The sequence below is a fragment of the Rhamphochromis longiceps genome, linkage group LG8 (genome assembly GCF_057381845.1).
Source record: "Rhamphochromis longiceps isolate RC_006_pf linkage group LG8, R_longiceps_female_GT1.1, whole genome shotgun sequence".
NCBI lineage: Eukaryota > Metazoa > Chordata > Actinopteri > Cichliformes > Cichlidae > Rhamphochromis > Rhamphochromis longiceps.
Window position 1 is genome coordinate 31690223 of NC_140564.1, and position 15162 is coordinate 31705384.

A 15162-nucleotide genomic window follows, 5' to 3' on the forward strand; every position below is an offset into this window, starting at 1 on the left:
TCCTGTCACATCAACACCGTGGTGAAAAAGGCCCGACAGCGTCTCTACCACCTCAGACGCTTGAGAGACTTCCAACTGCCCTCCAAGGTGCTCAGGAACTTTTACTCGTGCACCATAGAGAGCATCCTGGCGGGAAACATCTTAACCTGGTTCGGGAACAGCACCATGCAGGACAGACGAGCTCTACAGAGGGTTGTGCGGTCAGCTGAGCGCACCATCCGCTCCGAGCTCCCTGACCTGCACTCAATCTACAGCAGGCGGTGCCGGACCAAGGCCAGGAAGATCGTGAAGGACCTCAGCCATCCCAAAAACAGACTGTTCTCTCTGCTGAGGTTAGGAAAGCGATTCCGCTCCCTGAAGACCAACACAGAGAGACTGAGGAGGAGCTTCTTCCCGCAGGCGATACGGTCTCTCAATCACACCACCACACAGTACTGACCCACACATATGGTTCTTACACACACACTGGACTTTCTGGACATTGTTTTTGCACACATTGTTTTTTTGCACAACACTGGTCACTATATTCTTCATTTCCGGTTAATACTTGTACAGCTGCTGTTATTGTGTATATATTTATCTATATTTAGATTTCTTCATACATTCTTATATAGTTCTATATTGTGTATTGTGTATTTTGTTGTACAGTTATTTTATTTTCAACTTTAATTTATATATTTTATCTTATTCCTTCCCAGTTAAATTTACCCTTCATTCTAATTTGTGTTGTACAGTTATTTCATTTTTAACCTTAATTTATATTTTATTCCTTCCTAGTTAAATTTACCCTTTTTAATTTTTCATATTTATTTCCTATCTTATTCATAGCCTTTTCCTTTTTTGTTTTCTTTAGGTCACGAGCAGTTGTCCAAGCATTTCACTACATATCGTACTGTGTATGACTGTGTACGTGACAAATAAAATTTGAATTTGAATTTGGCTGGGTGTAAGATTTGGCTATTTTCAAGCCGCCAAACTCTGAGTACGTCGTCAAAGTAAGTCAGCTGGAGTGCATCGAGTGAAATAGCCATTTTCCACCCCCCACCATAATTAATGTTACACATTTATCATTTAACTGCTAAAATATCGTTATCATATTATATGCCCATACTTGTAAAGTACATGCAAGTTAACACATTGATAATTGGGTAAATTATCAGAATCAGAATCAGAATACTTTATTCATCCCGAGGGAAATTAGGGGTTACAGCAGGCAGCACGCTAATGGCGCATGCGCACTCACAAAGGAACCTTCTGACCAACTTTACACAAACATCACATTGGGCAGACATGTCAGAAGGTAGGCTGATAGGAAAAAAACAACGAAAATACACTACATGAGGTAAGAGGAGGAGAAAAAAAACTCCACTCAGACTGAGCTCCTAGTGGGAGAACAGTTTGATAAAAGAAAAAACACCTCAGCACAAAAGCACATGACTATCAATACACCATAGAAACACGAGACAAGCAACAGGGCGGGTAAAGGGTAAGAGAGAGCCGGCGTAGACAGCGCATCCGGTCCTGCAGCATCTGTGCTGGTCCAGTTGACTGCTATCATCCCCGGTAGGGCACAAGCATCGAAGGCGTTGGAAAGGGAGGGGGATGAGTGAGTGCTTATCAGTGTAAGTGTGTGTGTGTGCGTGTCCATAGTTTAGCTGAGACAGTGTCCTTCGGCCTATCAGGCTAAGTAAACAGTCCTCCAGCCAATCCAGGTGTCCTTCATGGGGCGGGAAGAATAGTTATCGCCAATTTGTGTCCTTCCTGTCTCATTTCATTTATTGTCTTTACATCAACCAATCAAGTCACTCCATTCGATGTTTGATCACAATTTCTATAACTTCCGAGACCACCAACGATAATATTATTCAGCTATAAAGTGTGATGTGAACATATTTAGAACTTACTGGAATGAAAATGTCTTGAGCACACCAACTGATATCTGGAGACGTAACAGAACTTGATATCAGCTCGTCTCACGGCTGCTATCCAGGCTCGGCGCCTTCGTTTGGTAATATCCGATACATGAGCTCCTTCATGTTGCTTCCAGGTTGGGAAAGCATAAAAAGACAATCGAAACTTATTCCCGTGCCGGTCGTAAGATCGAACATTGCAGCCGACCACACAGCAAGTACGAACCATGGCTATGCTTTCGCTCCTTACTTAGACCCCCAAAATGGCGGATCGGGCCAAAATCCTTTCCACGCCCACCCCCGTGACATCACGCTCCAAAGCCCTATAGAAATACCTAAAGAAAAACTCCAATAACCACTTGAGGCTGTCTCCATAAGCCTGCCAATCCCCATAGACTACCATGTTAGAATGTCAAACTTTACAGCACAAATAAACTCTCAGGCACCAAGTATCCTGCACACGCAGGATACTTGGTGCCATTGTGCACCAAGGATACCATTGTGCAGGATACCATTTGCAAAATGGACTTAACAGACTTGAAGTCAGAAAGCTGTTTTCTCAAAGACTTCCACTTGTATTGTTTGCTTCAAAAAACCAACATGAGAGGAAATAAGAATACTGGGTGGCTGTAGCTCAGGTGGCAGAGCAGGTCAGCCACTAATCAGAAGGTCGGTGGTTCGATCCCAGGCTGCCTCCTCGCTGCATGCCAAATATCCTTGGGCAAGATACTAACCCCGTGTTTGCCTACTGGTGGTGGTCAGAGGGCCCGGTGGCGCCAGTGTCCGGCAGCCTCGCCTCTGTCAGTGTGCCCCAGGGCAGCTGTGGCTACAATGTAGCTTGCCATCGCCAGTGTGTGAATGTGTGTGTGAATGGGTGAATGACTGAATGTAGTGTAAAGCGCTTTGGGGTCCTTAGGGACTAGAAAAGCGCTACAAATGCAGGCCATTTACCATTTACTAAAACATGCAGACAAAAATAGTGTGAATAATAAACTGACTGTGTGGTGTCCCTAATTCTACCAACTGTCCAAAAGGTCTATTACTCCAATATAAGTGAGTTAAATTATATTATTTTTGTTGTAATGGTACTAGCTAGCAAGCACCGCTGTGTGTGTGATGTTCTTTCTTTAGCCTATATTGCTAACCTTACTAGCATTAGTTAATAATTTAGTACTCCACCCTCCAGAAGTAACAACCTGCTATTAAGCAAAATCCTAAAGTCAAGGTTTGAAAACAGGATTTCAGAAACCAATGTATGACGTCACAGTGGCCACGTCCATCTTTTGTATACAGTCTATAATGTACTCATGTCTCATATTTCACAGAATTTCATTTGTTTTCCAGTGTTTATGCCATAAACTGTAAATTTGTGCACATGTAAGAAAAAGGCCAAAACTTGTTTACTACAGCACTTTGATGCTTCTCCACATAAACAGTCAGTATGTAATCATGACAAGAAGTAATGAGAATAGGAAATTGAATCATGCTGACTGTAGTTTTATCTGGAACTGCGAATATGAGTAACTCTCCCAAAGCTAGAAGCCCTGAGTGGAAGAGTGAATCCATGAGATGACAGAGTAATCGTCCCCCCAAAAGCCGCTCCGCAGGCAACGACTAACCTTCCTGTTCTCTTTAAGTGTTTGCATTCAATTAAGCAATAGTGCATCATGGTGAATACTGTTAAAGTCGACTTCTGTGGTCCTTTCTTTGTGTTTTAGTGCACACACAAAGACCCCTCCCTTCTCATACCCAGAAAATGGTGAATGTTCACTTGGGCAGAAGGATCTTATTTAAAAGCCAGATTTGGGCTGTGCTCCCCTTCGAGACTCACACACAAAGCTTAAGAGGATCACACGATACTCAGGATGTGTTTTCTTTCTTTGCTTTCGTCTCGGGGGACTGTGGAGACAAATGGCTGTGTGATCCGGAGTCTCCATCGCGGGTAATGGTGTCTTTTTTTTTTTTACAGGCTTGTTTTCAGAAAAACTGGTCTATAAATAAATCTCTTCAATTTTTCATTCAGTCAAATGCAACAGACAGTTTATTATCGCTTGACATTTTTTTCAAGTATGAAAATAACAATATTGAAAATAAATAACAATAAATAATAATTTGAATGACATTGTGATTTTTCATTGACCACCGTATACGTACCACAAAACGATGAAGATTCTCTTTGCATGGTTTCTATATTTCTTATTCTTGCTGATGTAAAACTTTTATTTTGAAAATTCCTAGCACAATTGCATGACGACTACACGTTTCTTTCGTTTAATTTGAATTTTCTCCACCACAAAAGGCTGGAATCAAGCTGAAAGCAGCTGCTCTGTTACAAGTGATGATCAGCATCATGTAAAACTCAATTACTTAAAATAATTTGACTTTTTTTTTTATCACAACCAGAGCTCACACATCACTTACAAGGGGTAAAAAAATTATAATAATAGGGTGACAAAAAGAAAAGGTTCATATACAATTTTCTCATAAAAATGCACAGGTGCTAGGCATACTGGTATCATAGGAATGTGGACTGTGAATTGCTGATCACATGGAAAATGTGCCCATATGATTTACAGTGTGTGGTTTGTGTTTTTGGTTTCTATTCGTGGATTTTAAAGCCCCCTCCCATCACACTCACCTCTGATATTTATATATTTACAGGTCATCAGTAAATACAGTTACTGCAAGTGTTCAAGTCAATCGAACGCCACAGAAAGGTGTGAATGAGTATAAACACCACCCTGAATGGAGGAACCCTTTGCTTGCTGGTCGAGTCGATCTATTAAGTCTCTTTGATCAGCTGAAGAGTTTTGTTCCACAAAGACCATCGGAGGCGGCGGTGGTCTGACTAAAACTTGTAAAACTTGATCATTTCATTTGCTTTCTATAAAGATTATTCCTTTTTTTTAAACTAAATTCTGACTGATAATTTTAACTTGGTTTGCTTTCAAATGGGTGACACTTTGAGCATAGCACTTTGGACATGTAAAAGCTGCTTTACAACCCACCTTCTCTCCCAGCTTTCTTGTTATTTTCGACTCAGTTGAAATCATATCTGTGGTCATTTATACCTGTTGCTGCCACTGCCGAGCACAACACTGCGTACTTCCTGTCCCAAGCCCAGATAAATGTGAAGGGTTGCGTCAGAAAGGGCAGTCAAATCAAACACGTGACTCATAATGAGTCAGGGTCCGGGGTGGATAAATGACCACCCCTGATGCTGTTGGCTAACAGGGTGCCGGTGGAAACTGTACTTATCATTAGAAGAATCCAGCATGAAAAGGATTAGAAATAAGTACATCAGATTGAGGTGTTTGGATGGGAACTTAGTGAGGCAATGCCGAGACAGTCCGGACAGGGCAGCTGCCAGGCAGGACGAACAGCACAGACTGCAGTGAAGATTCATGGGTGTTGTGAGGGGGGTCATGTGACAGAGGTGGATGCTACAGAAAGAGTGAAATGGAAGCAGATGATCCACTAAAGAAGAAGAAGCTTGTACATTTGATTATCTTGTAGTTCTTATCTGCATTTGTAGTATAGGCTTGTTTAATATTGTATTTATTTAAAGTGCTTGTAGCTAAATCCAGTATAAGGCATCTTTTCTCATATGAGTTCAATCCTTTTGTGCCTGGTCCCTGACAAGTAAAAAATATAACAACTAACTAACTTACAAGCAATAAAGGAACTGCTGAACACGTGGTCCACTCATTCTCACTGCACAGTTTTTATACTTTGTGAAAGTCTCTGCACTAAAAGGACCACTAATGCAGAATCTTTCCATGACATGACTGGTTGCAAAGTGGCTTGCAGATTCACAGCAACTACATGCAGGCTGAAAGAGTGAAACTGTGGGCTCTGAGAGGTTTAACCAACAGGATGTGTAAAAGAAAACCATGCGGGATGCCGCAGAGACTTTAATCACTTCGTGACCTGAACTAACACGACGCTTAATTTGATTTAAAGTGCCACAAAATTAAATGTATTGTGTGTCCAAGTAATGTGAAACATGTTGTCACTCACACTGGTCCTGTGGTTACATCTCTAAAAATCTCTTTTTGAGGAACTTTCAGGTCATAGTTTTGGGTTTTAAATATTCTGATTCTTTTGGTTTTTCTGTTTCTTTTGTTTCTTTCAGATGTAAACAAACAGAGTTGGTGAACACAGTGAAGCATTTAGTAGCTGCTTCTCTTATGCTTAGACTTATGTTTTTCTAGAGGTAAGTGCCAGAGAGAAAATATAAATAGTTTCACAGGTATTATACTAATTATTTCTAAATTAAATAATTAAACATTTGATCTTTTGAAAGTGGGTTAATTTAAAAAAAAGTCTTTCTTATATCTAGAATTGAATGTATGTTGCCACATTAACTTTCTAATGTTAATATTGTTTTTCTGCCCACAAAGGTTTATTCTTTCTAGGTAAATTTAGTTTGGATAAGATGATGAGAATATGTGAGATACATGCATGGTTACTGTGTGCGTGTGTGTGTATAGAAAACAAAATATGCCATGTGTGCACTTTCCGAGTACACATGTATCCAAACTGGTCTGGCTTCAAAATGGTCCAGAACCAGTGTGCCAGGAGTAAAATCACAGCCAAAGAGACACCCAAGAGTCCCAATGAGTCTGAAGCTGAACCAGATCTACATCTTAGCCAAATTCAGGTCATCACACGTGATTCAGAGATGGTCTGAATGCAGCCAACCTCTCAGGCCAAAGTAGGTCAAATCGGCACAAAAAACCCTCTACCAATTATTACTGAGGCAGATCTGCAGGCGCAGAGACGGGCACCATAAATGATCAGTAAGATAAATTAGAAGAAAGGCTACACGTCTCTGTAGCTGAATAGAAACCATTGTTACAGGTTACAATAAAAGAAAATTCCAACTAAATGTTGTGTCAGCATTTGATAACCACACACAGTCATAGCAGACAATCACCTTGAGATGTTTGAGTGCTGATTCTTATTCAATTTTCCTCTGTTTGGGGTCAGATTGAAATGGTCTGTAGGGACGTTCTGACCATATTTTGCCCCAATGTGAGCTAAAGCCAGGAAGTGATTAGCCTTACTTGGCACAGCAGCTGTAGTCAAAGGGGCAAAGGCTAGCTATATATAGAAATATGCACTTATGAAGCTGAATGGAATTCGCTTATCCAGCAGATTTTTATCACATGCCATTTCAGTCCAGGGTTTTATTATAGGGGGAGCTGAAGACTGGACAGCTAACCCTGCAATTACTTCAGTTAGATTAAATCCTACATATATAGCGCCAATTCACAGAAACAGTCGTCTCAAGGTTCTTTTCACTGAGTGTGAAGTGCTCTATTGGGATAATGCGGTGCTCAGAGGACTTTAAGATATGATGGGGCCTGATCATCCAGGACTTTGTATGTGAGGAGGAGGTTTTTAAATTCAATTAGTGGACATACCTCCATCATCTCAACCACAGCCACCCTACGCCGCCCTAATTATCGTGTATCGACCCGCCTGTTTAATCTGTACATCAATAGAAACATACACATCATAGCTTGTGCTTTAAGCGAGAGTTAAGCCATGTAATTATTCTGCAGTAAAAGGCTATTTCCTCCACTTTCACTCTTTGTGCTCGACTAAGAAGTCACCTGAGCTCAGAAAGGAGATGAATGATGTGAGACTAACTGACAGTAACCTTAAACCTCAGGTAGCTGAGCTACTATAACCACTAAAGTGACTGAGTAGGGTCATTTATGACCCCATTAGATTCTATACTGGAATAAATTGTTTTAAAGGCTAGATTATATCTTTATAACATCATACTATGTTTCCTTTCTCTATGACCAATATTCTAAAGTGTTAAGAGGTAAGAAATTATGGGAGTTAACCTGAATTTTTTCCATCAGCTGAGCTGTTTTCATTGCATTATTGGGCTTCTGCAGCACTAAATCACGCTGTTCTTAGTCTGTTACTGTCACAATGCAGCGATAAAAGGTGGAAAATGTAAATAGAAGACAAACACTGCCATCCCAATGGGCCACTTCTTACAGAAAACAATTAAAGTTGTCACAGAAATATACACGTAGGGTCATAAATGTCCCCAGAGGGTCACTTGGAGGTTACTCAAAGCTGTAAAAGCTGTAAATGTGTCTGTTTTTTCTGGAACAAAACTCTTCAGGTAGGAATTATGGAATGTGTTTAACCTTCCTGGAAAGTCGATGAAAGCAGCACGAGCGCACCGAGCTGAGAACAGAGGAAGAAAGCACAACATCAAATAAACAAACACCAGAAGCAGACAGCTGCTTGAGAGAAAAATAAAAACTTAAAATAAAATCTCAGGATAAGTAACGACTTAGTCACTGGCCCCTGCTAGCACATGACTCCGCTGAGATGGAATCCAGCTCGGTGCAGTCCAGGAGCATAAATCCTCAATCGTGATGGCGATGTTAGCAAAAACAAAGTGCCAGCGGGGAAACGACAGACAATTAAACAAGTGCTGTACATTCAAACTCCAGTACACACTCATCAGCTTGGTCACGTGCATCTTTTTGATCCACTAACCTCCCATTTTCACAAACATTGCAATGTCCTCTCCCGCCTGTACCCATCCATTTTCTCCTGAAAGTCTGTGTAATGTCCCTCCTGAGGTTTAGGAGACTGATGCAGCCTCTCTCTAGATCTCTAGCCGCAGAAAGTGTTTTAGTGTTACTCCAGTGATGTGGCAGAAAAGGATGACAACGACAGCTGGAGGTTTCTCCCAAAGCGCGAGCATGTAGGACAAAGCTGGTTTCCTCTTTCATAGCGACGTGGACTGCTTGATGCTGTGAAAGCTGACCCGTGAAGGTGAAGTGGGGATGGACATGGCCTGGGTCATCCTGGCTCGGATCGAGTGCTGCTCCTGCCATCGGTGGAAGCGCTTCCTCACGGCTGAGCGCACCTGTCAACAACAACACCGACAACAATAAGCTCGAGGAATTAAAGAAAACAAAGAATGATTATCTGTCAGCCGACTGGTCGTTCAGCTGAGCCGATTTAATTCTTTTACGCTCACGCTGTTTACTGAGACGCTGCCTCGTGGGTCGCTCCACCTGACTGCTGCAGAATCAGCTGACTTTATTTTTATTTACCTTCATACTGTGAATATTTTCAGAGTGATAGGCTATTTTTCTACCTTTTAATTCACCCTTAACTTTTTTCACAGACTTGACAGAAAGACCGACGTTCAGGAAGTGAAATGAGTCAAACTGCAGTGATTTGTAGTTTCAGGATTCAGTGTTATGCAATGGGACTGCAGCATTTTAACAAGGTAACCGACCTCTTTGGGAGGAGTCTAAATACATGCACACACAGTACTGTGCAAAAGTCTTCAGCTACCCCCTGTTTCTTTATTGTTTCTTTATATTTTGTTTGCTGTTTTGTTTTTCTTTTTCACTCATTTCCAGTCTATGTACCTGACCTTTTTCACAGGAATGTCTTTATGTTTGTTAAGCCACTTAAATTTGATATAAATTATTTAAGGATAAAAAGCACCACTGTTGTGTCTGCACATAACAGACAACTTAGCATAGAACCAATTTAAAATTGTCAAGAGAAAGAAGTGGAGGAGAAAAGAAAAAGAAGACGTGACCTAAGAAAAAAACAAGAGACTATCCACAGCAGACGAACAGTATCTAAGTCAGATCCTTAAGAAATATGAAAAAGACCTGATAAGATCTGGACTGAAAATCAGTGGTGACAGAAATTATTGAGGGAGATTTTTGGCTAAAATCACAGCCAGTAAATACAGACGAGATCAGGAGAGAGCTGCAACAACAGAGGTACGGCTGAGTGTCTACAGCCATCTGTAAAACACAGTGGAGACTTTATCATGGTTTGGGGCTGTATTCCAGCCAGTGGTGTTGGAGATCTTCTCAAAATTGATGAAATTCTGAATGCAGAAAAATAAAATCAGATTTTGATACATCATACAACACAACATGGAAAGTTTCTGATTGGCAGCAGCTTCATTCTCCAGAAAACAACGATCACAAACATGCTGTCAACCCTTTAAAGACTAAACAATGTAATAATTGCAAAATTACAAAAAAAAGAACTAATAATTTGCATATCTGAATTTACATTTGTGTATTATTTGCAACATCAGACATTTTTTTTTTGCATTTTTTGCTTAAAAATGTATCATGCAATTTATTATTTTTTGGGGGGAAAAAATAACTCAATAACTCAACAACTCAATCATATGTAGTGCACTTGGCTCTAAGAAACCAGAGCATACCTGGATGAAAAAGCCCAGAGCCCAGACCTCAACATTATTAAAGCAGCGAACAGCAAACATCCAAAGAAGAGCTCAGCATGACCTTCAGACGTCCTTGAGAACCATTTCTGAAGACTACTTAAAGAAATTAGCTGACTTAGGGCGAGAGGCAGGGTACACCCTGCACAGTCTCTCGCAGGGCTAGAATAATAAAACTTTTTTTTGCCTAATATAGGCATCTATAGGCATGTGTTTCCATGTATGTTTATATATGTGTCATTGCTACACATATTTCACATTTTCCCAAAATATTAAAAAAACTGTTTGACAGTACTGTGCATATACATATAGCAGTCTCTGCACTGTACAGTCACATTTATGGCCCTCAGCTCATATGTTTCATATACTATACGGTGACAACTGGCTATAAATTATTTTAACGATGATTAAAACGGGACCATCAATCAATCAATCCAAAAATCAATCGCCCCATGTGTCCCATTTCTGTCCACCTCCACAATCACAATTCTTATCTTTCGCTAATCGAAAATGTGAACCACAGAGCATTACTTTAACACACAACTTTAGACTTTACAGGGCAGACTGTCAGATAACTGACCACCATTGTGTTTCACTTGGGTCATGTGGCCCAAAGTAGGATCATTTAATCCTCTACAGATGTTTTTGCTCCAAATGTTTTCCGTTTCTCCTGTATGTGACTGTGGGTATCCTTTGTTCATCTCTTTCATTTTTCCCCCTGCTTTTCCCTGCTACCCTCAGCCTGTAACAAAACACTAAATCAATACCCTGTGTAGGCTGCACATGCTGGTTAAGCTCCTCATTGCAGCTACAACACTGTTCATGATGAGACAGTCGTTCATCATTCAGTCGGCTATCACAGTGTGGGACGGTACCAAAGGGCAAGCAGTCAGCTGATATTACATCTACAAGCGAGTCAAGGAATAACTCGTTAGGTAATGATTGTTCTGTCAAATGACGCCGGGCTCTGAAGCTAAATCAGGTTATGATCCTGCAGGTTTACCTTTATGCCTAGTTTGTGGCTCAGGTGGCACGGCTATGGTCTCTTCAGCAATAAAGGTATTGATTGAGACTTTGGAGAGCATAATAGAACAGTCCATCTAAACACTGTGACGTACCAAATCATTAGCCATTTCTCAGGTGGCTTCCTGCTGTGAAGGATGAAATTCTACATGAACACAAATTTTATGAGATTTTCTAAATTTCTTTGCTATTTTGGAAGCAGGAGTAGGCTTTTTAAACTACAAACTCCGGGCTGAAAAAATAAAGCCAAAACTGCAGTTCCTCTAGCGGCCACTTGAGGCTGTCTTCAAATGAATCAGTCCCCATAGATGATTACAGTCTCATACAAAAATACACTTTGGCCTCTTTGGATAGTTTCTTCCTTAATTAAAACAACTTTAGCGCTTAAAGTGGGCATAGCCACCATTACATCACCCATTGGTTTTGAATGCTGACACTGGCATTATTATTTTTTCCAAGTGACCTTATTTACATGAAAAGGTGGCACGTGATGTATTTGCTGAATTTAGGGTGTTTTGGGAGTTCTCTTTCAAACTGCAGTCTCTTGGTTTTCAGAGAACCGCAGTTACGCTAGTAACCAAACATTCGGCGGAAACACACCACAGCAAACTTAATTAGCATTCATAAGCCATATGTGTGTTCATCAAAGGTCCATAGGCTGTCATGTGTCTAATCTGCATCACTGAACTCGACCTCTCCATCGGGTTTGTGCTTTTGTTGCCTTGTGGAGCCTAAAAGCAAGAAATGATCCGGCTTGATGTGTGATAAATATAGCCCAAGAAGTCTGGGCTTCAGTTTTGGTGAGTGAAACTGAAATATTTAGTCTGTGTGTCAGTGTCACATCCATACAGTTTCAGGATGCAAATATGGTCACTTCTGTCTCCAAAAAACCCCAAAGTGCTAACACTGAGGCTTCATAATGTGGAGTCTAAACTAAACTAATGGGTGTGGACTTCCCGTCATTTTGGGGCACCAGTCACATTGTGATGATGGTCTTTGCTGTGAAAGCTATCAGTCAAATCTGATAAAAATTACACCCACACTGTCATGGCCTGGGTCTAGGGACCCAGGGCTCATGTATTTTAGTGTATGTTTATGTTTATATTTTCCATGTGGTGTTTTGGTTTTCTCTCCATGTTTTTCCGTGTGAGCTTCCAGAGGTTTTGGTGTGCTGAGGAGACTGCGAACCTGGAAGTGTTTCTGCTCTAGAGACAGCCACACCTGCCGCTCGTCGTCCTCTGCCAGCTGCAGCAGATTACGCTCGTCAAGGGAGCGGCATTTAAGACTGTAGCTGAGCTGAGGCCGACACTGCATCCTTGAGTCAGAACTCGTCAGTACAGCTGTGGACTTGGTATAAACCTTTGAGAACGTAGATTCCCTGATAACCTGTATGTGTCTATGTTACCAGGAATCTGGAGCGGAGTGTGGGAGTTTTTGGAGTCGCCACTGTTTCACCTTTCATGAACATCTGCACTGTGTGGGATTCAGGGAGAATCGCCACGGGACCACAGTGCTGGGATTTTGTATATAGTTGTGTGTTTTCCACCCCCTGTCAATAAATCCACTGTCCTTCACACAGAGTCTCGCATTTGGGCCCTACTTTCACTGCAACTCCACGGTCTTTGCCATCGCAGCCCGTGACACACACACGCATTTCACTTTTCATATTACAGGAGCTGCAAATATTTTTTTCATTAACCTGTCATTTTTTTTCTCTTGCTTTCTTAATAAATGATCATTTAGTTCACAAAATGCCAGAAAAAAAGTGTGAAGTGTTCAACCTTTTGCTTCAATAAGCAAACACGGAAATTTACAACAAAACCAGAGAAAATCTGAGTTGCTAAAAGCTGCATTCTCTGACAGAAGAGACTACAGTTTGCTTTTCAATTAACCGTAGCTCGATATTGATTACAGAAGTGAACGGCCTAAAAGCCATCTATTGAGTCCAAGGCCAGGAATTAAATCACTCAACCTGCAATCAAACAACAAGTGCTCTGCCACCTGAGCCACAGCCACCAATTTATTAATGCCTGTCAGTGCTGGTAATTTAAGGTGATCTGCTCACAGTGAGGACAAAAACAGAATGAAGTGGCCTAAAATTGTTCAGCATGACACAAAAAATATTCAGTTTCAAGTTGGGCTGAGGACACAAAGGCAAAATCAAAAGCTAATAATGCAACGCTAGCTATCCTCTCTCTCATAAAGAAGAGGAAGAGGTTGTGCCACAAACTGCTTTGAGTGTACCTAAAGATTTCAATACTTAATACTCATTTTTTGGGCAGCTCTCTTCTTACTATTTGCTTTTAAATTTTGAACTGTACACATTGTTGTTATCGCCCAGTTACTCTAGTATTCCAATAAAGAAACAAAATGCCAGGTTTAATTTTTTAAAGCAACATCTGATTGAAAACTAAATTGGTTACAAAATGGGTTTCTACTCCACATGCATAGAATAGAATTACCAAAGCCTGTTTAAAAAATAAATAAATTAAACAACACTTCTCATCAGCTGTCTTCCCCACAGACCAGTCGGCTGAGAAAGCGATCAGGATCCTTGAAGCTCGACTGAGAATGCTTTGTCTGCTCTGTTTTATTCTAGGCAATAAAATAAAACAAACAAACAAACAAACAAACAAAAACCCAACAACACAAATTCCCCTTTACCAGAACAACCAACTATAATGTCGAGCCTACAATATCTCTGATTCTGTTTTTCAGACAAGACAGAGAAACTGCCAGTGGTGGTTCAATCTAAAAATGTTTTTCAGGTAATATCTACAGTTATCCACCCAACATCTCTCTCCCTCTGCAAAACTCAGCTCCATGTAGCTGCCAAAATAGTATTACAAAACCCACTGAGGTCGTCCAGAAGTCACATTAGCTCTAAAACATGCAGTAGTTCAAACACAGAAGATCTGTCAAGTTTGGGCGTGAAGCCTCGCTGTCTGCTCCTTGAACTTTGCCTCGATGTCCATGTTGGACTTTAGATTAAGAAAGTCGAGAACAAAACCCCACACGAGCAACTTAAACTGTCAGCCTCTCTCCCGAGTCTTTTACTTGCTGAGCTAACTGATCCTGACAGTAATTCAGCCACACCATGAGTTTATAATGCTGACATCGGGGCACAGGGGGCGATGTTTGTGACAGTGCACACAAGAAAGTTCGTCTGATCAAGTGCAGGTGTGCTTGAAACGTTACAGCTGTCATGATGCAATAAATAGGTACAGTCGGAGTCGTGCATGAGCTGCTGATGTTTTTCAGCAAAAAACATCCCAGACATGTTTGTAATCTACCAAACAAGGTCCACGTTGTGTAGCCATCTATTTACACCCATTTAGTAAAGACATAAAGATTTCTTCATTGCAGTGATCTGACAGATATTTGCTGCTGAACCTCTTTTGTAAATGAAAACAAGGTCAGCATCTGTCAAAACTAATATACAGCAACCAGTTTTGACCTGGGCGTTAACGTGTCTGTTTTAGGCACAGCTGCTGGGATGTTGCTGTTTGAACTACTTGCGTTTTGCTTTTTTTAAAATTTATTTAGAAACAGTATTTAGATCTATTACAGTAAATACAGCTAATCTGTACAGATGTTCTTTATTCCCATAGGAATCATCTAGCGCCCCCTTTAAGCCAGTTTCATCATCAGTTCACCTTCAAAACATCAAGCCACAGCTAGACTTTGTGTTTAACGCTCATGCCCTGAAATAAACAGTGAACATCAGCAGGTTAGCATGCTGGTGTTAGCAGTAAGGCACCACTGTGCTGATCTGCAAAGCACCACATAGCTGCTAGCAGGGCTGCACACTCTAAATATAGTCTTTCTTGATTTGACAGATCTGCATCAGCCTAAAGCTCACCGGCCTCAGCTGCAGCATCTGTTTCACTTCTGCTATCTATTTTGTTCTGCTTGTATCGTGTAAAAGAAACAGAGAAACAACTGCCAGCACGCTCGTAAGCC

The 15162-nt window shown here is 40.9% G+C and overlaps 1 protein-coding gene across 1 annotated transcript in view; it reads right to left on the minus strand.

Moving 5' to 3' along the window:
- Window positions 1-3964: 3964 nt before the first annotated feature.
- Window positions 3965-15162, minus strand: part of LOC146664060 (corticotropin-releasing hormone receptor 1-like) — a 100606-nt gene continuing 89408 nt past the window's right edge. The window contains exon 14 of the mRNA XM_085417073.1: window positions 3965-8820. Coding sequence (XP_085273199.1) covers window positions 8680-8820 — 141 coding nt within the window. The 3' untranslated portion in view covers window positions 3965-8679. The remainder of the gene's footprint in view (window positions 8821-15162) is intronic.